The sequence below is a fragment of the Tachyglossus aculeatus genome, chromosome 7, assembly GCF_015852505.1.
Source record: "Tachyglossus aculeatus isolate mTacAcu1 chromosome 7, mTacAcu1.pri, whole genome shotgun sequence".
Taxonomy (NCBI): Eukaryota; Metazoa; Chordata; class Mammalia; order Monotremata; family Tachyglossidae; genus Tachyglossus; species Tachyglossus aculeatus.
The window spans coordinates 28,423,964-28,448,098 of record NC_052072.1 but is presented as its reverse complement, the minus strand read 5'-3'; the positions used below and the strand labels follow the sequence as shown (position 1 = coordinate 28,448,098).

Sequence of the window (24,135 nt, the reverse complement as noted above, 5' to 3'; positions counted from 1 at the left end):
TCCACAAAACCCCAAGGTGACTGACCGGTGGCTGCTGTAGAGGTTGCTGTGACTAGAGGTGGCTGAAATTCTGCTCCTCTAGCCACAGCACCCTACTGATTTTGTTTTTATTTTGTGTTTTAGTCAGTGTTGTGTTTTAAGGTATCATCTTTCCAGGTGTAGTGTTTCCGGTCCCTTCTCCTCTCACATTCTGAGCCCAACAAAAGATCAAGACCATCTTTAATTTCCACTGGTGAATTTTCTCCCAGTAGTTAGTAATAATAATAATGATGATGGCATTTGTTAAGCGCTATGTGCAAATCACTGTTTGAAGTGCTGGAAGGGATACAAGGTGATCAGGCTGTCCAATGCAGGGCTCACAGTCTTAATGCCCATTTTACAGATGAGGTAAGTGGGGCTCAGAGAAGTTAAGTGACTTGCCCAAGGTCATACAGCAGACCTGTGGTGAAGCCGGGATTCAAACCCAAGACCTCTGACCTCTTTCCACTGAGCCACGCTGCTTCTCTACAGTACAGTGACCTGCATAAAGTAAGCACTTAATAAATACTATTACTACTACAACACACTCTCATCACTTACTTTTCTTATTGTTGATCTTGGCCTCCAAAGCTTCATTCACATTTGCTGCCCATTCATTATACGACTCCGCCCGCAGCTTCAGTGCATTCATCATTGGGTAGAGATCATCCAAAGTGTATCTATATCTAAAGGCAAAAACACACTCAACCCATCAGGTTTTTGACGGTCAACACAGAGCTCAATCCCACCTCTGCAACAACAGATATCCCAGAAGGATTTCTTGAGCCGCTGTTCAAGTCCTTCGGAGAATCAGATGTCAAACTGGGGGTTAAGAGTCCAAAGGGGTACCCAAGGTAAGACCCCAAATTCCTTGCAAGGGCTGACTGCACTCACTGCCTTTGATTTCTGTCCAGTTCTCTTCTTGGCTCTTCACAGTCAGGTTTCTCCCCGCTTTCGCTCCACCAAGAGGGCACTTTCCAGAGACACCAATGACCTTCTCACAGCCAAGTCTAAACCTTCCTCGACCTCTCAGCCACCTTCGACACTGTGGACCACCCCCTTCCCCTTATAACACTATATGACATTGATTTTGCTGCCTTTTCACTATTCTGGTTCAGCAACAGTAATAATTGAGCATCTGGGAGAGTACAATAGCATGTGAGGTGTGATCTTAGGGCAGACAGATACTAGCATAGTTTAATGATAGGCAGAAGAAGAAGTGGATACATATGTATGAATTAAGACAAATAGTCTGATTTGTAAGAGGTTAACTGCTATGAATGAAAACACTCTGCTTGGTTGTGAGTGCTGGAGTGGTAGTTGAGGGGCTATAACCTGGGGAGAAGAAAAATTAATCAGGGAAGGCTTCCTGAAGGGCTTTGAAGATAGGGAGAGGTGTGATATGATGGATTTGAAGACGGACTGGAGGTAAACGAGACAAGAATGAGGCAGAGTAAATATGTCAGCACCTGGGAATAAGAGTCTCTGCTTGATGAAGAGAAGATTTCTGAGGAGAGGAGATCTGCGCAGGAACACATTTTAGAAAAATTACCAGAGTGAGGAAGCATAGACAAAGATAGGAAAGACAGGAGGCAGGTAAATTGGTGAGGAGGTGGATCCCCTCTGATCACTCCTTTTTTCTGTTTCCTTCGCAGGCTTTCTTCCACCTCTCATCCTCACAGTAAGGCTCTGTGCTGGATCTTTCTCATCTTCTTAACCCACTCTCCCAGGAAACTCATTCATTCACATAGCTTTCACCTACCACCTCCATGTGGTTGACTTAAAAACCAAACTGGCCTGCCATAAAACCTTGTCTCCACTAACCCATCCTCAATCTCCTCTAACCTTCACGGCACAAATAGGTGGCCCGCTGCGCTTCAAGTTTAACATGCCCAAGACTGAACTTAATTCTCCTCTTTCCTCCTGACTGTTCCTCTCAATTTCCCCTTCTCCACTAACAACACCATCCTCCACTCTGTGACTGAAGCCGGTTATCTTGGTATTTTCCAGCTCCATACTGTCATTTTGCTCTCACATCCTGCCAAAATCTTCTGATTTTTCTTCATAAACACTCCCCGGATCCACTCCTGTCCCTCCCCCCTTTAAGAATAACACAACTGTCCCACCACCCTGATTTAAGAACTCATTATAACACAACTGGACTATTGTCTCGGCCTCCCCGCTGGTCCCTCAGTCCAATATTTCTTGCTGTCACCCTGATCATCTTACTGAAACATTACTCAGTATATCTCCCCTCTCTTCAAAATCCTCAAGTAGTCGATCACCTCTGTCCATATCACACACTCAATAATAGTAATAATAATAGTATTTAAGTGCGTACTATGTGTCAAACATTGTTCTAAGTGCTGGGGTTAATTACCGCGGACGCAGTCCCTGTTCCAAGGTGGGGCCCACAGTCTAATAGGAGGGCAAACAGGTACTGAATCGCTACTCTACATGTGAGGAAATTAAAGTACAGACAAGTGAAGTGACCTGTCCAAGGTAACGCAGCAAGCAGGTCGCAGAAACACAATAAGAACCCGGGCCCATACTCTTTCCATTAAGCCATGCACTGGTTTCCAGGCTCTCCGCATTACTTATCAGCTCACTTCACATCTTACTCCCCTACTCAGAGTCTTCACTTCTTGCAAGTCTTCTTCATCCTGCCTAGCTTGAATCCCTTGCTCACCTTGTCCCTAAGGCCTGAAATCAGACCCACCCCCACCACATACCAGCCCTCTCCACCTTCAAAGCCCTTATAAAATCCCACCTCCTTTAACACACCTTCCCTAATTACAAAACTACAATTTTGATCAGCCCTTTAGCTGCCTCCTTCACTTATGCATTTATGTCCACCTCAATACTCATGTATACATCCATATTTTAAAGTTCTATGTCTGTCCCCCAGTAAAAACGTTAAGTTCCTTGTAGGCAGGAATTATGTCTTGGAGTTCTGCTGTATCCCTCAAGTGCTTAGAACACTGCACTGCATGAAGGCACTCAAATATAACTACTACTACAACTTAGGGGAGTCTAAAGACGTGAGTAGCAGAGCTCTGATCATTTTTCTGTTGTCGGCATCAGCAAATTATGGGCTTCTCTATCTGTTAGCCTTCCTTTAACACTCCTTCCCTTATCAGCTCTCAAGTTAAGGAGGTATGGCCTACTGGAAAGAAAATGGGACTGCAAGTCAGGACTCCTGTGTGATTTTGAATGTCACTTAATCTAAGGTCTCAGTTTCCTCACCTGTAAAATGGGGATAAGACACCTACTCTCCCTACCTCTTTGCCTATGAGTCCCGAGTGGGGCAGAAACCATGTCCTATCCTGGAACTACCCCAATACTTAAAACCATACATGGCATATAGTAAGGACTTAAATGCTATAACTACTCAAGAAGGACTGCAATGCCAAGACAAAGACAAAATATACACCGAGACAGGGCAGAGAAGAGTGGGGAGGGGTGGCAGGGGAGAGAGGGCTGCTTTATATATTTAAAATCTTTTTAAATGGAATACTCCAAAGCCAGTCCTCCAGCACAGAGGGGACAGGGCCCAATCAACAAAAGCAACACAGCTTGTCACAGGTTCCCTTGAAAAACTGTACAAATACATTTGTTCCATTAACACCTCCCGGCCTATTTGCCTCTCATGGGAGACACAACCACATCAAGGAAAAGGCAAGAGGGTGTGGGCTGCAGAAGAAATGATACTCAACTTACCCCATTTTATATTTATACATAGGGCAGGAGCACAGGTCCTCCACATGATGTAGACATACCAGCAGCCCAGGTTTGCAAGAGCAGGAGACACCCGACATGAAGCAGGTGGTTTTGCATTTTACGCACTGCCGCTCATCATCTGGCAACAGCTCAAAATCCATTCGTTCTGAATCGATTACTCCCTGGAACAGAGTGTGCTTTTAGAAGCCTCCAAAGGACGGTACAAATCACCCCCCTCAGTTAAGAACACACAGTACCTGAGCTTTGGGAAATTAGCAAGTGTCAGGGAGAAAACACAAGGGAATTTAACTTATTCAAAATACATGAGTGAGTTTCTTTGTCTCTGAAATCGCCCCTTGTTCCTTGACTGGGTGACAGGGCTTTTAAATGGGAGGTTGTTACTGGGCATAACACAGCTAAAATTTTTCAATTATTGTGAAGGCCTATATTATTACTAAAATGGGCAATGAACATGTGAGCATTTTATATCCTATGATGGAGTTGATGGTAAGTCCACTTTAGGTTCCACAATGTCATACGTGGAGGCTTTTGAAAAGTTAACAAGTCAACTGCAAAAAGAAATAGCATGATGAGAAATAGGAACTATTAGGAAAGGCTAAAGGAATTACAACTCCCCCCCGCCCTACCTCCTTCCCCTCCCCACAGCACTTGTATATATATATTTGTACAGATGTATTACTCTATTTATTTTACTTGTACATATTTACTATTCTATTTATTTTGTTAATGATATGCATATAGCTTTAATTCTATTTGTTCTGACGATTTTGACACCTGTCTACATGTTTTGCTGTCTCCCCCTTCTAGACTGTGAGCCCGTTGTTGGGTAGGGACCATCTCTATATGTTGCCGACTTGTACTTTCCAAGTGCTTAGTACAGTGCTCTGCACACAGTAAGCACTCAATAAATATGACTGACTGACTGAATGAATGAATGAATCTGGAAAGAAGGGCTTAAAGAGTGAAGATCTTCAATTACAGGAAAAATTAAAGAGATGCTGGTGAACAGATAATGGCTGGTCACGACAGATGATAGAACAGGGCTGAAATTGCAAGAAAAGGGAATTGGCAAATCCCCAAAGGATTTCCTTAATGTTGGAATCCTTGGACAGGAGATCAAGCAATCAAAAAGAATGAAGAAAGCCCTTAAGGAACAGAAGATTGCCAGAGAGGTACAAATACGGTTCTGCCTAGAGGAAGGGTGGTGGACTCAAGTGGCCTCCAACTCTCATTCAGACTAAGCAGAATCATTGGCTGAATTTTTTCTTTTCTTAAAACTGGCATTCATAACGGGAGTATACTCAGCCTTTTAACAGTTCAAAGGGAATTCTTGGATTTGCTAAGTTATCCAAGCTCCTTGAAAGTCATGTTACCAGCAAGCTGTGACCTTGAAGCAGAATTTAAACTCTGGGTTCTCCCTGTCTTCTCTGTCATTACATAAATCATGACGATGGAATGTCACAAGATCACAATCATAGGAAAGAAGGGTGAAGTGTTGAACACCCCAAACACTCACAGTACTGGAGCTTGCTGCAGGCATTCTGGGGGTTGGCCAAGCTCCCAGAGCTCATATTCCCAGGCCCGAAACTTGGAAGTCTGGGAGTATTTGAATAGTTCCCCAAATTCCAGGCTTCCTTTGTTCTCCAAAGGGCCCCCACTTTTTAAGGAACTAAACTACACCTCCTATCTACCTACTTTATTGAATTCTACCAGGTTCTCAGTACAGTACTCTGTACATAGTAAGTGTTCAATAAATACAAATAATTGATACACCTGGATCCCTGAGGCAACTACTACAATGGGAGTTTTGCCTCTAATTCCTTGTTTTCCTCCATCAATTTTTTTGGTGTTTAGTCTTTCGCTCACTTCATCATGTATTAGCAGAGGACAAGGCAAGAACTTAGTACCGTGCTCTGCACACAATAAGCGCTCAATAAATACTGATTGAATGAATGAACGAACTCTGGTAAAAGGTTGGGTGAGGAGATTAAACTACTGGCTAAAGCAGGTTTGAGATTATCCAGGGATTTCAGTGATCTGCATTATCACCATCCCCTGCGAATACCTCACAAGGTGTTCTGCACCCTGAGTCCTGCATCCTGGCAGTTTTATTTATATTTAAGGCCCACACCTAAAGTCCAAGGGAACTAGGCCCACTTTAAATCAAAGTGACACTTAATCTAGTTTGCATTCACACCCCATTACTTCTTGATTTACTAACAGCCAACTGCCACCATTAAAATAAAATCAGAGTCCAAACCTGTTTTATACTTTGAATTTTAGTAATTGGCTCTTTTGGAGAGGAGACAGAATATGCTGACATCAGATCTCAGCTCAATTTCAGAGGCTGCGGCTAGGTGTTGTTTTCTTAATTATAGATTTTAACCCATTGATCCCTAGGCTCCCAGAGGTCTATATATTGGGACCATAAATTAAAGCAAAAACCCCAGCAGGATTATTTTACAAATGCCGCAGATAGGTCACAGGGCACTTAGCTCAACTAAAAAGAACGTACAAAGGTTACTCTTACATGCTGAATTAAAAGAACACTGTCAAGCAAAAAATAATCCTTAAATCCCAAATCCTAAAAAACAACCTTCCTCTGAAGCACGACTATTATCACAGTATTTTGCCGAAACCTTACCAATTTGCGGGCAGTCTCCCGCAAAGTCTTTTCATCTTCGATCATAATAGCCATATCTTTCTGAACAGTTGAAGCCACCACCACATCCAAGACGTCTGCTTTGGAAGCCATTTTACAGATCATCTCATCATGAGAAAACACACAATAACGGTTCAGCAGTCGATAATGCTCCACACACTGACGGCCTAAAGGCAGCTTTATTGAGAGGTGGAGAGAGAAACTTTGTTTCAAGATGCAGTGACAAATACCCAGAGAGATAGAAATAGCAGGCTAATCACAAATAAATAAATAAATAATGACATATGCTAGGAAAGTAAATCTCTTCAAAATGTATTCACTAAGGAATTTAAGCAAAAATTTAGCCTCCTTGCCCCATCATTCACTATTAATTCTGAGAGACTCTTGATGAAAAGCATGGGATGATGTGTCAGAAACATGTCAGAACAGTCGAAGTATTTGCTTTAATAATGATAATAATGTTGGTATGTGTTAAGCGCTTACTATGTGCCCAGCACTGTTCTAAGCGCTGGGGGGGATACAAGGTAATCAAAGTTGTCCCACGTGGGGCTCACAATCTTAATCCCCATTTTACAGATGAGGGAACTGAGGCCCAGAGAAGTGAAGTGACTTGCCCAAAAAGTCACACAGCTCACAAGTGGCAGAGCCGGGATTAGAACCCATGACCTCTGACTCCCAAGCCTGGGCTCCTTCCACTGAACCACGCTCCTATCTCTTCAGGTTATCTTCTCCCCACCCAGCTGCCATTCCAGCACTTCACCTACGCATTTGTGTACTCACAAACACCCGTTGTACCTTAATTTCATAGCTTCTTACCCAATTCTTCAGTACCAATATAGGTCCATATGTATAATATACATGTGTGTGTGTGTGCTGAATATATTTATAACATATGCATATGTTATAAATATATATATATGTATGTATATATGTATATGTATATATATATATATATATATATATATATATATATATATATAAAGATTTAAAAGCCCTCTTCCTTCCTCTTATCTGTAAGTCACTTTAGTGTCTGTCTCACCCACAAGACTGTCAGATCCCTGAGGACAGGAATCCTGTCCACCAACTCTACTGTTCTCTCCTACATGTTTAGTATAGTGCACTACACATAGCAGGTGCTCAGTGAATGCTATTGATGATGAGGATGATAAAGGCAGTAACACAGTTGAACCTACTGATACTAAATTATGGTTCTTGATTATATTACTGGAATGTACGAACTTATTTACCCCCTTCTCAGGGCGCGCATGCGTATATATGTGTATACACGTGCACACATCTGCTCAATTTATTTTGACCACTCAAATTGCAAGTATTTTTATGTTCACCTCTCCCATTAGGGTATAAACTCCTTTTGGGCAAGGAACAGGTCATTTTGTCATTCTGAACTTCCCAAGGACCTAGTAAAGTGCCGAGAAAGCACCATTTGGATAATTTGAGAAATGCTCCTTACAGCTAGTAGGTGCTGGTCAAAGTGATTTTAACTGGCTTCTAGCTTAAAAACAAAAATACCTAAATGACGCACAGAAAGGAACTAGTGAGTGATACCACTATCTAGTTTCTTGGGCAACTGAGAATGCGAACATTTTGTACATTACAATATACAATTTACACTGATAAAAGTACAAATTTATGAGAAATTCAAAAATGCTTTCATTTAGTCCTCAGGTCACATACCCAGTCGACAGTGCAGAAGTTAACTGCTTCGGCAAAATTAAAACCTTGGTTAAATCCACTGTGATAGGCTCTTGGAAATGTAATCACAAACTCTCCAGCACACTGATTAGTTCGGTAAACCTAATCAAGGCAAAAAATGGTTCATTTATGAGACAGTAAAGATGTATAGAAAAGCAGGAACACAATTAGCGATGTTCTGAAGTTATGTTGATTATTTCCATCAATGACCCATCATGAGAAGATAGCTGAGCAATGCAATACAGGCCTTGAGAGACCACCGGGATTCCCACTGATAGAAAAAAAGCCAGGGAAATGCAGTCAAGATGGGGAGGGGATATGTCTTCCCCTTTCTGCCATAAGTCACCTTGGCTATTGTTTCTGCCAGCAGGAATGGAGTTGGCACGCAGGAATGGAATTGGCACTGTATTTTCAAGGATGAAGACCAAATATCTCTGAAGGGGAAAAATGCCAGAGCCAATGTTGCTTGGAAAAGCAAGGGAAAAGTTGCCAATTGGATACTGATCTTGCCAAATAATATTAAGATCAGTTATCTCATAAGTGTGGTCCATGGATCTTTGTAAACCAAACCAAAGTTCCTGGAAACCTTCATTTTCCTCTTTCTCCAAACTGAGTCTCTCCTTTATAGATGACCTGAGTCAATGATAATGGATAAAGGATGGACTTGGGCTGTATTTTCCCAAAAAGCTTAGTACAGTGTTCTGCACCCAGCAGACATTTGAATATTACTGCTAAAGGTCTGTGTAGCTCGCATCTGCAAAACTTATGTCACGTCTGAAGGTTTCTACTTTATTCCCCTGGTTTATGGCCTCTGGGAAACTCTTAAGAGGACATTTCTGAGTTGAGAGTTTTGTCTTGGAACAGTATCGTTCCTAGCTCTCAGGTATTAGAAATTTAAAAGGGGACTGGGCAGTCTGATGGAAAGCGGAGAGGGTCCTACATAAACTCAGGTCATATATAGAAAGACTCAATCCCACTCTTGGCCAGGGAGGTTTCATGGACCAGCTGGAGTGCTGGGACCCAGCTCAGTCAGAATGGGCCCTGGGATTATGGCCCATCCCAGAGGCTATAGGATGTGGATTACCTTTGACCAGACCTGCCAACACAGACAGCTGTCTGCTCAGAGTACACATGAAGGCTCACAGGACATGATCAAAATACAAAATAAAGTCCGTAAGTCTAGTAATGTTGGGGATTGGTGGGGATGGGAGTTCTGAAAAGAAACTGGGGTCAGGATGAACAACTTTTCTTGCTCCATAAGGAAAAACAACTGAGTTTACTGTGTTTTCAGGACTCAAACTTGTGGGCTGGTCAAGTTCTATGTGTAGTTGCATAGTAGATGATCGGGAATGAGTGAATGCTGAAATTTAGCTTCTCTAGTGCTTGGCTTCCCACTGGCTTGAGGACACGAGTTTCGGTGACTATCAAGCTATGCTACAGTCAGTGGTTGCGATAAAACCAGTTTGACAAAAGCAGGGAACATCAGGAAGAGAAGTTAAAAGAGAACACATGGCCAAGGGACTGGCCCGAAACGTACAGGCACACCATGAGCCATCAATGTATTTGGGTTCATGATGGTGACAAGTTGATGGAGGAGATCTGGCTGGGAGACAAACAGCTCTGGAGCCAATTTCTTCATTACATCTTCCAGCTGCTCAGCTGCATAGCCTGGGGCTCCATACCAGGTTTTGGGCTCCCCCCTGCAAATGGAACAGGGGAAAAAAATTAGGACGGAGGAGAGGGAAATAATAAAATCAGACTATTCCCAATATGGAAGGTGATGCTTTCAGAAATTCATACTCTGCTTTCAAAGCATGAGTGCCACGAAGCGGAAGCAAAACAAAAGAATACCCTGTGGAAGCAATCTGACCATATGCATCGTGTTTTCTCCTTCAACAGGAAAGTTGGGTAAGTCCTTATGATTTGTTGTTGGGTTTTTCTGTATTCTAAATCCTTTGGAACAGTCCAATGCCTATTCTCTAGGACTAAATGGTATCACATTAGTTCCAGACTATGTGGTTACTACCCATTTCCTACACCGGATTTGGGACGATCCAATGTGGAACGGCCATTAAAATGCTCTGTTTTCCCTTTTCCACTCTGACAGCTGAGGTTAAATGAAATAATAAGGCAACTGGCATTTCTAAAGAGTAGTTCCTCTTCAAAGCACCTTAAACCAAACAATTAATCTAACATCCCTGTGAGGTACAGAAAGGCTCACCCCAGCTCTACAACTGGAAACAATTACCTATGGGAGGCCACACTGACAATACTCTCATCCATTCCAATTCCATCTTGCATGTGGGATGGGCTTAAGATCCACCCCACAAGCAGCATGGCCTAGAGGAAAGAGCTCAGGCCCGGCAGTCAGAGGACCTGGGTTCTAATTCCGCTTCTGCCAAATGCTGGCTGGGTGACCTTGGGGAAGTGATTTAACTTCTCTGTGCCTCAGTTCATTCATTTAATCATATTTATTGAGCACTTACTGTACATAGAGCACTATGCTTAGAGCTTGGGAGAGTACAATATAACAGTAAGTCTCCTATTCTCCCTGATAGAACATGAGGCCCATGAGAGACGGAGACTGGGGCCAATTTAATTAACTTGTATCAACCCCAGTGCTTAGAATACTGTTTGACACACAGTAAGCACTAACGTTCTATAAAAAAAAAGATCCTAGTATGGGAATTTGAGAGGGTTTCAGATGTTCAATTGGTTCAATATTTACTCAAGGAATGAGATAGGACAAAGAAAAACCAGAGGGACCTCTGAGTGAGGGAAAGCATTTAGAAAGTGGTGACGTTTTCCATTTAATTTGAGGTTACCTGTTACACACACAACCCCAGAGTGTGTTTAGCTGCCCTGATAGGCAAAAATTAGTACAGGGGTCCTAAAAGGAAATCATCGGACTTCAGAGGGATGGGAAATTGGTAGGCAGTCTCTGGACTGTCGTGCCACATGAACAGGGACTATGAGCTAGTTATATAGGCAACTAGAGATGGGCAGATTAAAAGAAAACCAACAACCATTTACTTGCATAACTGCCTAAAGTATGTGGGATGAGGGAGAAACTGAAATCAGAATTCAGGGACTGGAAACATCAAGAAGTGAGAGGAGACCCCAGGGGCAAGGTGGTTAAGCAACAGTACTAAAGAGCTAACGAAGTCACTGGGCCTGCCACCCAGTGACACATCCCCACTAAAAGTGGGAATAGAGCACAGCCCTGGGACTCAGAAGGTCATAGGTCATAATTCCAGATCTGGCACTTGTCTGCTGTGTGATCTTGGTTACCTCATCTGTAAAATGGGGACAAAGACTGTGAGCTCCGTGTGGGACAGGGATTGGGTCCAACCTGATTTGCTTGTATCCACCCCAGCGCTTAGTGCTTACCATGTCCTAGGCACCATACTAACAAATACCACAATTATTAGACAAATGCCCTTTAGCTTTATGCCTGCTAGGACCCAACTTCCCCCATGCAATAATTAGAAGACCTACCATGGACACCCTCAATACGCAACTGTAAAATCAGCTCCATTCAAGTGAACATCAAGGAGCTTCAATTTACACTGCCATCCATGCCAGGAGGCTGAGCTGAGTTGAAAAAGAAGGTTTTTACTATTAAATCATCCCCCCCCTTGGCTCCATTTGTGATCTCTCACCAGTGCAGGTAGTTAATAGAGTAACTCCAGTGGTCTTCAATGTGCCAACAGAATGAAGAAAAGCACATTCCCACATAAAGCCATGGCAGCTTCATGCCACATATATCTGCAGTAATGTGAGCCAGGACAGATTGCTCCATCACAGGCATGTTGTTCAAATTCCAGCCACTATCAAGATATTCCTAAAAACCAAATGACAAAACAAAGCAGTTTAATGGCTGCCAATATTTCCGAGGCAGATTTCCTAGACATGAACATCATCCGATAATCAAAATTTTTGCCCCAACCACTTCCAGAAAGGAGTTTAGCTCTAACATACATTTACACCTAATATTCCAGAAACATTAAATAGTCAGCATCTCCAGAGGACCTGTTAAAGAGAGTATACACTTGTTGCAGAATAACCATAAAGAACTACAAGACACACAGATCAAATAATTTCCAGGCTGAAGAGAGAAACATTTATTATTTTCTTATTTTTTAGTTTAGCCTTTTATTCGAACGGGATTGGGCTGAACTACAAAATTTGCTCCATCATTGTCAGTAAAGATAGAGCTACAGTTTAGACATTTACCTCCTCCTCCGGGGAAAGTTTGATTTTCCCATCTCGGACGGGAAAGCCGCTGCCAAATTCCTTTGAGGCAATATCAGCCCCATACTCCACGGTGACATCCTCTTCAATAGTGCTAACCAGACGCCAAAATTCTTTCTCCACCAGCTCTGTAGGAACCATCTGGAAATTTATGAAGAGGGAGAGTGAGACAGTCCCCCAGCCCCCTGTGCAGGAAGCTCTTTTCCTTAAATTGCTCCCATCTCAGTTCTGATTATCCAGGACCTGAGAGGATACAAACCAGAAAGAACTGACAGGAACGAACTGCTTCTGTCACTTCTGGTCATCGCTAGATGCCCAAAGCAACTGGGCCAAATTCACTGTGAATCAAAAGTAATGCCAAAACTCACATTTAGAGGCTCAATGTCCCCTCTCACCCCGACTCCCATCGCCACTGGAATGCCAAAATCTAGCAAAAAACTTCACTGGGAGTTTTGGGGCTGGTTTAGCCAGGGGTTCGCTACGAATTGCAGCCAATGCCACAGTGATGTGAGCTGTGAGATCTGGGAAATGAAGAACTTCTCAGGTTCCTCAATGATGAGGGCTCTTTATTCAAGTGCTTAATCAAGAAAGGCTGGGGCAGAGACCCAGGGTTAGGAATCTAAGCAAAAGAAGCAACACTTATAATGAAGATCTCATCTCGCTAAAGGAAAGAATCCATGTGGCTAAATAAGTTTATAATGTTAAAATACAGCCTGTCCAGCTCAGGCTACAGAAACACCGAAATGTAAGCTGCAGAACGTAAAACGCCGCAAGGATACATACGTGAACTGGCATGTTGAAGTAATCAGACTTAAATGCATCCGCCATTTCCCCAAAAGTGCGAAGTGTGTAGTCCCTGGCTGCTTGTTCAAAGCCAAATGCTTCTTGTGGCTTATTGCACTCCTGCAACAAAAAGGGAATTATCTCTACCCAGACCTTTCAGTGAAAACTGGGACAGAATTGCTTTTTTTTCTATCGTCAGAAAAATCTCATCTGTAAAATGGGGATTGAGACTGCGAGACCCAGGTGAGACAACATGATTCATTCATTCATTCATTCAATCGCATTTATTAAGTACTTACTGTGTGCTAAGCACTGTACTAAGCACTTGGGAAGTACAAGTCGGCAACCTTGTAACCTCCCCAGTGCTTAGAACAGTGCTTTGCACATAGTAAGTGCTTAATAAATGCCATCATCGTTATTATTATTATTAAAATCCAACTCAAGAAAATAATAAATTGAATTTTACATTTGATTCATCCTGCAAATTGTCCATGGTACCTATTTCTATAGAAACATTTGGAAACTTTGGGTCTAAGGATAAACTTTCGGAAGGTGAAGCACATTTCCTTCTGGATTTCAAAAATCTGAAAAGTCACATTTCACAGCTAGCCTCCTGGCCTTTTTTTTTATATGTATATATAGTCTTACCTAGGAGTAGACTTCACCATAACAGCACCAGTAGCTCAACCTGGAGTTTACCAAGCAATGATGCTCAGGAAGCTGCTCCGGTGGAGAGCTTTTCCTGACCACCTCACCATGCAAAACTGAAGACGACCCCCTGTCTGTCTCAACTTTTCCTTCTTCTCGTCAGTGAGACCCCTGCCCCCAACTTTCCACCCTCTGGCTTCGTGCCCACTGTTATTCCAGCCGGGAAGAGCACTGTTCTGGGAATCAGGAAACCTATGTTCTAGTACCAGTCCACAGACTGCTTACTGGGGCTGGGCCATCACTGGGCAAGGACTACTAGGGTGTTCCTGGAAATGAACAGGCCCAACAGGAATCATGACTGTAACCTTCTTGGGGGCAGGGATCGCATCTGCCAACTCTGTCATATCGTGCTTTCCCAAGGACTTAGTACCGTGCTCTGAACTCAGTAAGCATTCGATAACTACCACCGACTGACAAAGAGCTAATTTGGGCAAAGGCAGCAGCAGCTACCAAGGCAACCACCTGCTGGTTCATGGCACCAAGGCCCAGCATCATCACTAAGCAGTGGTCAGCTTCCAACTCCTGGACCTTCATTCCACTGTCACGAATGGCCTTTGTGTGCATCATTTTCACAGGCTGCAGCCCTGCCCGCGTTCTCGCTCGTTGCGCTCCCCACCCCAGTGGAAACATGACTGGCTTGGATGAAAGGCCAGCAGTAGGTGCCTTAAGGTATCGTAATCTATTCCTTCACGTGGATTCTCAGTCCCCAAGTCTCAGGGCGTGGCTCAGTGGAAATAGCACGGGCTTTGGAGTCAGAGGTCATGGGTTCAAATCCCAGCTCCACCAATTATCAGCTGTGTGACTTTGGGCCAGTCACTTAACTTCTCTGTGCCTCAGTTCCCTCATCTGTAAAATGGGGATTAAGACTGTGAGCCCCCAGTGGGACAACCTGATCACCTTGTAACCTCCCCAGTGCTTAGAATAGTGCTTCACACATAGTAAGCGCTTAATAAATGCCATTATTATTATTATCTGCCATTCCCAATGGGTTGCATCAGATTCACGACTGAACTGGAGTTTGGAATTTAGAAGGTCTCAATGGGCATCACCTTAATTTTTTGTGTTAACACCAGGGCTGGGAACTATTTCTCAAGAGTGACCGAGTCTCCCTAAACGCCCTCCGCCACTTGGACTTACCTGAGCCAAACACTTAGGACATCTCCAATCTCCCTTTGGCACATCATGAAGCGGTGGAATCAAGCAGAAGGTGTGATAGCTGTCATCACAACCATCGCAAAGGAGAAGGCGGTCCTCATCACTGCCACTGCCACACAAGAGGCAGACATAGAGATCCACCTACAACATTAGAAATGATCTTCATGGCCCACCGGAGTCAAGAAACCCGACAGTTTCACAGAATCTTCAAGCTTGATAAAGGCCCTGAGAGAAGTCATTGCCCCCAGCCCTCTGCTTTAACAAAGTCCCTCTGGCAAATGGGAATCTGTCCTTGTTTTTAAGAGGTCTCCCAGAAGATCGGGTTATAATTGCCCATGTAACTCACTCCAATGTTTCCAAAACCCTTGAAAAGAAACATTTCCACATGTGTAACCTAAACAGAGCCCACCTTCCCGGAAGAATCTGAGAGAGAGGTTAAATCTCCAGTTAGGCATTCTGGTTTATAAACTGAACAGGGTAATCAGTGGGAGCTCAACAACAGGGCCCTCCAGCACTCAGGCTTGGGAGAAGAATCTTCTTTCCAAGCATGTGGCTGCCCAGCTGGGCACCAGCAGATTTAAAATGCATGCCGGGGAGGATGTGTCTGTGAAGCCGGGGTGCAGAACATGTTAAAAAGGGAAGAGTTCCCTCCCTTTCTCGCTCCCTCCCACATCACCGGCACTTCTTGCTTGTCACTTTGGGTAATTTTTTTTTTTTTAATGACACTGGTTAAGCATTTACTGTCTGTCAAGCCTTGGGGTGGATACGAATTAATTGGGTTGGACACAGTCCCTGTCCCACATGGGGCTCACAGTCTAAGTAGGAGGGAGAATAGGTTCTGAATCCAAGTGGTGCTCCTATGCCCATGCTTTATCTACTAGGCCACACTGCTTCCAGGGAGCTACATCTTAAGAGCAAAAACCTGCCACTTTAAACAAAGCAATCCTGAGAAGGGCTCACTGTATCAGAACCGAATTAAAAGGACGGTAAGACAGGGGCATCAAAGTTATCCTCGACTTCTGTGGAGGACAGGACCCAGGGTAGAGCCACTCCCAGGCCTGGGGCAGGCCACAAAAAAGCAAACGATGCCAGAGGACCACGGTAGGCCTCCTCAGGTGATAGAGACACCGGTATTACTGGCAAGTAGGTCATGTAGACATGACACTGAAAATCTCCTCAGTAGACTGGGGCGGTCCCCCCCAACCCCACTGCCGTCCAGGAGATCTAGATAACCTTATCCAAAATAAGAACAGGTGGCAAGGCTAGGTATGGGCTCCCTACCTGCCTGCCTCAAATTCAGACCAGATGCCTCCCTCATATTTCTCCCTGGCAAGATTTCACCTCAAACCCTCCCAGAACGGCAGTACCTAACCTTTTCTTCAAAATCTCCAGAGGACAATCCCGATTGCCTTATGTTGTGTTCCAGTATTTCTCATCATCTGAACACATACTGCACACCTACCTACTGTGCTTTGTCTCATGTTCTAGCAAGATAGCTAATCACCGCACAGTTACTTGGGAAGGTTGAAGGAGAGATACTCACAGCATTTGTGCTCTTTTTAGACCGACTTTTGGGTTTCTCCTTCTCAATTTCACCAATGAGTTCTTTCTTCTCAACAAGTTCTCGCTTTATGATGCTGCGCATTTCTTTCTCTGCTAGATACCCAAACCCAATGGAGATGAGAGAATATACTTTTTTGTATCAATCAATCAACAGTATGTATCTTAAGCATTTACCCCGGACGGAGCGATGGTGGATGGGGGGTGAGGGTTCCTCGAAATCTATTCTAGGGCACAGATGATCCCCAACTTCAGATTTGAGAAATAAGAGTGGCTATGTTTCTCAGCAAATAGACTTGGAATTGTTTTTAAAAGCAATTAACAGTACGATTCAATTTTAATATGAATTCAACAAAACAGCAAAATTGAATGCCACATTTAAATCCTATTTGAAGCACTATCATTCATCCCATTAGTATTATTTCAATTTTTTTCCCATCCCATGCCTTGACCCTTTCTTACCATTTTCACATCTGGAAGAAGGGCATCCCATTCGACGTCTCAGATTGTGAGTCCTGGCTTCGGGCAACTCCCCTGGTTCCGTTTTAACATTTGTTGCCTTAAAAATTAGCACATGTTTATATTCAGCACAGGGACAATTTGCAGAATAAAAATCAGTAATAACAACAATAATAATAATACAAGGTATTTGTTAAGCACTTTCTATGTGCCAGGCACTAAGTGCTGTGGTAGACACAAGGTAATCCAGTTGAACTGAGTCCCTGTCCCATTCAGGGCTCAAAGTCTTCATTTTACAGATGAGGGAACTGAGGCCCAGAGAAGTGAAGTGACTTGCCCAGGGTGTCACAGCAAACAAGTGACAGAGACGAGATTTGAATCCAGGTCCTTCTGACTCCCAGTCCCATGCTCTATCCACTAGGAAGCTCACCTATAATTCCTGAAGGGGAAGTGGATGGGGGAATCCCACACTGAATGATGAAATGGGCATATGAGCCATTATTTAAAGGTCAAAGGGTCTTAAACCATGTTTTGCCAATTGTGGTCAATCCTTCTTTCCATCCTTGGAACTAATTTCTTTGGAATAGTATCAGGCTAAGACACTGAATATTGCTGTTCAACATATTCTTTGCCTCTATTTCCCTAATCGTCCTTGATCTCAATCAGATGAATGCTACTGAGGGGAATTATTATATTTATAAATACATTAGGGTGCACGGCAAAATCTGAATCACTGACAGTAATCTCTCTCCAAACTCCTCCTCTCCCCGACACTCCTACACCCCACCAAAAAAACCACCTAAAAAAACAGTGGAATAGGGTTTTCTTTTTCTCTCTCTGCTTTTACTACCATGTGCAAAACTCATGTTTATTCTCTCTGGAGCTCTTCCTGCTGGAGGTAGTTAGAAATATGTCCGTAGGCACCGTAACCATTCTAATTTCTACACCACTTAAGTGCTTGCGGCACTTTACTGCAACACAGCACTGAAGGCCTCATTCAGGAAAAATACCTACTACTGTTTTCCTATGAACATGTGGGTGTAGGGCATGTCCTCCTTTACCTGATAAAGCTTCATCAGGTGGTGGAACTCAAAAACATCAGGCAAGAGTATCACATCTGAACCCCACCAAGACAGCACCGTATAGGGGCAAGAATTGACTAAAAAAAAAGTAAACTATGGATCGTGAACCTTTCAGTTATTAGGCAAATGTTGGGTTTAAAATGGCAATGGGAATAATAGTAATAATTCTGGCATTTCTTAAGCCTTATTGAAGGCACATTTCCTCCAAGAAGTCTTCCATGACTAAGCCCTACTCTCCTCTTCTCCCATTCCCTTCTGCAGCGCCTCTTACTTGCTCCTTCATTCATCCTCCCTCCCAGCTCCACAGCACATATGTATATACCTGTAATTTATTTACTTACAATTAATGTGTCTTCCCCTCTAGACTGTAAGCTCGTTGTGGGCAGAAATGTGCCCGTTTTTGTTATACTGTACTCTCCGAAGTGCTTAGTACAGTGCTTTGCACACAGTAAGTGCTCAATAAAGACTATTGAATGAGAGAATAATGTTTACTATCTGCCAGGCACTGTACTAAGTGCTGGGGTGGACACAAGCAAATCGGGTTGGACACAGTCCCTGTCTCACATGGGGCTGAGGGTTTTAATCCCCATTTTACAGAAGAGATAATTGAGGCACAGAGAAGTGAAGTGGCAGCAGATGAGTTGGGGAGCAGAATTACAACCCACGACCTTCTTTCTCCCAGGCCCATGCTCTAGCCATTACACCAAGCAGTGTGGCTTAGTGGAAAGAGCCCGGGCTTGGGAGCCAGGGGTTGTGGGTTCTAATCCCAGCTCTGCCACTTGTCAGCTGTGTGACTTTGGGCAAGTCACTGAACTCCTCTGTACCTCAGTTCCCTCATCTGTAAAATGGGGATTAGGACTGTGAGCCCCACGTGGGATAACCTGATTACCTTGTATCTACCCCAGCGCTTAGATCAGTGCTTGGCACATAGTAAGTGCTTAACAAATACCATCACTATTATTATTATGCTGCTTCTTCAGAAAAGTGGCTGGAGCCCAAGGGTTTTGAGATCTTGAAGATAGGCACTACTCTTCTTCAAAGGCAACCCTATTATTTTAGTGAGAAGTAGCACGGCCTAGAGGAAGGTCAGTGGGGCTTGGAATAATAATAATAATTCTATTACTTGTTAAGCACTTACAAGCAACAGAGTACAGAGAAGCAGCATGGCTCAGTGGAAAGAGCCTGGGCTTTGGAGTCAGAGGTCACGGGTTCAAATCCCAGCTCCGCCAACTGTCAGCTGTGTGACTTTGGGCAAGTCACTTAACTTCTCTGGGCCTCAGTTACCTCATCTGTAAAATGGGGATTAAGACTGTGAGACCCCCGTGGGACAATCTGATCATGTTGTAACCTCCCCAGTGCTTAGAACAGTGCTTTGCACATAGTAAGCACTTAATAAACGCCATCATTATTATTATTATTACTATGTGCCAGGCACTGTACTAAGTGCTAGGGTGGATAGAAGCAAATTGGATTAGACACAGTCCGTTCCCAACGTGGGGCTCACAGTCTCAATCCCCATTTTGCAGATGAGGTCACTGAGACCCAGAGAAGTGAAGTGACTTGCCCAAGGTCACACAGCAGACAAGTGGAGGAGGTGGGATTAGAGCCCATGACCTTAGGACGCCCAGGCCCATGCTCGATCCACTACACCAAGGGGATCTGGGTTCTAATTCCAGCTCTGCCAATTGACTGCTGTGTAGCCTTGGGCAAAAGGATCTAGCAACTTCGAAAACACCACTTTCTCTCAGGGGAATTTCACAAATCGGCCTTGCCCCCCAATTCTATTCCTTATCAGTCTCTTTCACTTGCTTCTTTGTCTCTGCCCTCCTAACAGTATAAATCGCTGTCCTCTTTCATTTGGACAACTCCTTCAAAGTCACCTCCTCCCAGTTCCCGGGCATCACACTGGTCTTTCAGCCTTTCCCACCAAAGTCCTCCATGATTTCCTTTAAGACACCACAGATAGAAGATTTTCTGGGGTGATCTGCCTCGTCCCCTTCAGCAGTTTTCCCCTTAACCTACCCAAACCCTAGCCACCGGAATCTTTGCCCTACTTTTTCAAATCAGGTCCTCATCCATTAGCCTGACGTTCCGACAGGGCAACAGTGGAATTTTTCCTCTGCCTTCAGTTAGTCAGTCAATCGTATTTTAATGCTTACTGTGAGCAGAGCACTGTACTAAGTACTTGGGAGTGTACAACAATATAACAGACATTCCCTGCCCACAAGGAACTTACAGTCTAGAGGGGGAGATAGATATTAATATAAATAAATAAAATTACAGATATGTACGTGCTGTATAAGCACAGAGCTCAGCCCCTCAGGCACACAGTATAAACAGCCATTGGCCAAGAGAATCCACATGGTTTCACTGCTGTGACACTATTTCAGTTTACTGCCTTGGTTCAATAATTCAAAAGCTTAATTCAGCACCACGCTCCATCAGATCCCTTAAAACATAACTTCCAAAGCAACAGCTCATTCAGTTCTCCACCTGGAGTTAGAAAAATCGACACCGCTCAATACCCACTTTAGGAACAGGCTTGTTTTTAGACTACAGAGTGAGGGCCAGAATTAAGTCTGGTGAAGGCTACACTGCAAACTCATGATGCGCTCACCTCTGCTCGCATGCGCTTAGCCCGGCGGGCTGGTGGACAGGTTTCAGAGGGCTGAACCGACTGTCGCTGGGGAATATCATGAGGTTTGTACTCCTTATCCTTAGTGTCCGTGGTAAGACTTGGTTTCTGCAGGCACTAAAAACAAAACACAGAGGCCAGGTCAGTCCATTTTCCTTTTGTATCGTCTAACCCCAAAGTGAGTCCTTAAGGATGATTTTGCAAGGTACACTGCACAGCTACCGGTGGAGAGAAAACACCACGTTTGCAAATGATAGCTATTTTTGATATTGCACGTGCTTACAAAGCAGGAGTCTGCAGCTGCCAAGTCCATAATCCTATATAGCGGAAATACAATACGGAGCTTTAAAAAGTAGAGAGGAGGGTGACTTCAGTTAATCGCAAAAGCACATTCACTCATAAGAGTACGTGGTGACAACGGACCTTTGGCTACTCATTCTGACCCAAAGGCGCTCCCGTGAACCACCACAATTACGGCCTTTGATTTTGCCAAAATCAATAATTATAGGCCCAAATTGCATTCCTGTGGCAGCTCCTTCCCAAATTGAATCCTATTATGTCAAAATGTAATTTATGGTCATGATAACCAAGGGGGGAAATAAAAAAAGTCTTGAGAGGAAGCATCAAAAGGAACAAGCTACTGTGAGTTTTATATCAAAAACTTCCATTCCAGTAAGTTCACTTCCATTCCTTACTCTTAAATAGCACAATAAGCGAGCCCATGGTCGAAAGTGCTCTACCAGCCCTACCCAATTTACCCACCTATTCTGTCACCTGGGCACTTGAGCCCTCACCCCCTTAAACTGTAAACTCTGTTCCATCCCCTCTTCCTCTAATTTAATTTTAGTGACTGTCTCCCCGGCTAAACTGTAAAGTCCTTGAGAGCAGGGATCATGTCTACTCTGTTGCACTCAAGTAAGTTCTTAGTGCAATGATCTGCATAGGGTAGGTGCTCAATAAATACTACTGGATGCTTTTCATGCCATTTCTCTACACCACGAGTGGGCAAAGCCACAAGGCAAAGAATGACAAGCAAGACTACAATCTTGAAAAGAAAACACTTGACTGGCACAACTCTTCTGGTTGAAATTAAAAACCAATTTGCATCCAAATATGAACTCTAAATTCCAAATCTGACAAAAATCAGGGACTTGATACCAAAAGATAACACCAATATCGTATATGAGAAAGTTTCGAAAGCAAAAGCAAACCACTGAGGGCAAAAATGAAAAATAAAAATTTTTAAACGGCAGCTTCAGTGATGTAGGATATTAGCTTCAAATTCAAAAATAAGTTTCTGGGACTAGGTGTTGGATGTGGTTCTTTTAGGGTACAGAAATTGCTTTTGTTTTTTACGCAGTATGTGCCAAGCACTATACTAAGCACTAGAGTGGGTAAAAGCTAATCAGGTTGGACACAGTCCATGTCCCAAGTGGGGCTCAGAGGCTTAATCCCCATTTTACAGATGAGGTAGCCGAGGCACAGAGAAGTTAAGGGACTTGCCCAATATCACACAGCAGACACACGACAGAGCCAAGATTAGAACCCAGGTCCTCTCACTCTCAGCCAGGCCTGCACTCTTTCCACTAGACTATGTACTTGGACTTTCTGCATGAGGGTTGAAAGACCCCAGAAACAATCTATGTGGGAGGTTAGGGATTTTTATTTTCCCCCAAAATCTTTCAAAATGGGAGATACTGACATTGGACTGTCTTAGGTTAAGTGCAATTCTGCCTGGAGGTAGAAGGTTGACTGCAGGTCTTCTGAAGTGCCTTTACCAACCCAGACAATACTGGAGTCCACTGATAAATTGGACATAATACAGAACGTGAAGAATCAAGATTGGCTCTTGAGTTTCCTCGTACAGTCCCCATCTTAAGACATTTCAAGTTCGGGTGAATGGCACTTAAAGCATTTCTAAATTCATTCCTCGCTTCAGCTGTACAACATCAGCCTCCTGCATGGAGCTAGTTCCAGGAACAAGTTGGTTAGGGGACTTCCGAATGCAAGCAAAGTGTTTGGGTGGTATCCTTATCTCATACAGTGGCACCACTTTATAAGAGCAAGAGGTTTTATTTGAACTACTTTGTTCAGAAATAATTATGTATGAAGGCAGATGATGATCTTAGCTAAAAATGAAAAGAGATTATTTTGGTCCACACTGAATCTGTCCAACAATACACTTCATACCTGCCATGAATCCTGAGAACCACCTACATCTAGATGTCTGACTTCTGCTTCCTGTTTTCGTTTTGGTTTTCTTTGAATTTTTTTCTGTGTGTGGGGGAGACAATTCAGACACTGTTACTCTAGACCAAGGAACAGGAGGGTACTCTAAGACCCTGAAGAAGTTCACAGAACGATGAGGCATGACATCGCTATGCTTGGTTGATTTCCTTAGCCCCAGCTAATTCTCAGGGCTGCCACTCACTACCACCTTCATCTTTTTCAAATAATCAATTCTGCTAGAATATCTGTTTTCAGTGGGACCAAACCCATTCTAAAATACACCACACTCCCCAACTAGCATAAACAATGTATTTAATCACAAGATATTCTTTTTCAGGAGACAAAAATTATTCAAAAAATTTCCCTGCTTCTTATATTTCCCAGCAAGGTAGCAGTCAAGATGCTTAAGATTGCTGCCTTAGTGGGAAGAAGCAATACTAGAGCGAAAGGGAGAAGAAAAATGGGAAGGAAGGCATTAAGAGAGACTAAACGTACTGCAGACAATGAAAAGAAGCATTCCAGGGTGGGAAAGGAAAAACAAAAAACCCGCCTCAGAAAAACTAAACACTTACATCACCCCTCCTTTCCATTCTTTCTGTCTCCCTCTCCCCTACTAGCTATTGTGAACTCCTTGAGGGTAGGGACCACCTTTTATTTCTCTTTTACTCTCCTTCAGCTCGAGGTATAGTGCCCTGCCCACAGTAGGTGCTCAATACAGTTGACTGACTGATCTTTCAAAAACTTTTCCCAGATCACTTCCTTTCCCTTTCAAAAATCTGCAGGTGATTTATGGTCCATGCATTTTCCACTCGGATAAAATACAGGACTCCTCTTTCAAAATGGGAAATCAGAGAACATCGAATACGGACTAGCAATTTGTTAAAAAAAAAAACCTCTACACAGTCGCAGAATAGAAGGATTTTCTTAGTGAAATGGCCCAAAGGAGTTAGGGGACGCCCTGATTGGTGAATGAATCTGTGGTAAGGCCACTTTGACCAGAACCCTGGTCTCTAATCCTTACTGTTCTAACTAGCAACCTAACAGTAGCAAAAGAAGCAAAAGAAAGAGAATGCAAAAGAAGTTTCCCCCTTGATCTTATAGCCCCTCCTCTCTCCCTGACAATTTTACACTTTCCT

General features: G+C 43.4%; 1 protein-coding gene across 1 annotated transcript in view; it reads right to left on the bottom strand.

Annotated features, from left to right (window-relative positions):
- The window catches only part of KDM5B (lysine demethylase 5B), an 83,333-nt gene that overhangs the window by 24,175 nt on the left and 35,023 nt on the right, over positions 1-24,135 (bottom strand). Inside the window, exons 6-18 of the mRNA XM_038749281.1 lie at positions 22,961-23,044; positions 20,753-20,887; positions 17,057-17,153; positions 16,578-16,690; positions 15,017-15,175; positions 13,172-13,291; positions 12,371-12,529; positions 11,797-11,978; positions 9,672-9,834; positions 8,117-8,236; positions 6,404-6,598; positions 3,739-3,920; positions 580-704 (exon numbers count right to left, since the gene is read on the bottom strand). Coding sequence (XP_038605209.1) covers positions 580-704; positions 3,739-3,920; positions 6,404-6,598; positions 8,117-8,236; positions 9,672-9,834; positions 11,797-11,978; positions 12,371-12,529; positions 13,172-13,291; positions 15,017-15,175; positions 16,578-16,690; positions 17,057-17,153; positions 20,753-20,887; positions 22,961-23,044 — 1,834 coding nt within the window. The remainder of the gene's footprint in view (positions 1-579; positions 705-3,738; positions 3,921-6,403; positions 6,599-8,116; positions 8,237-9,671; positions 9,835-11,796; positions 11,979-12,370; positions 12,530-13,171; positions 13,292-15,016; positions 15,176-16,577; positions 16,691-17,056; positions 17,154-20,752; positions 20,888-22,960; positions 23,045-24,135) is intronic.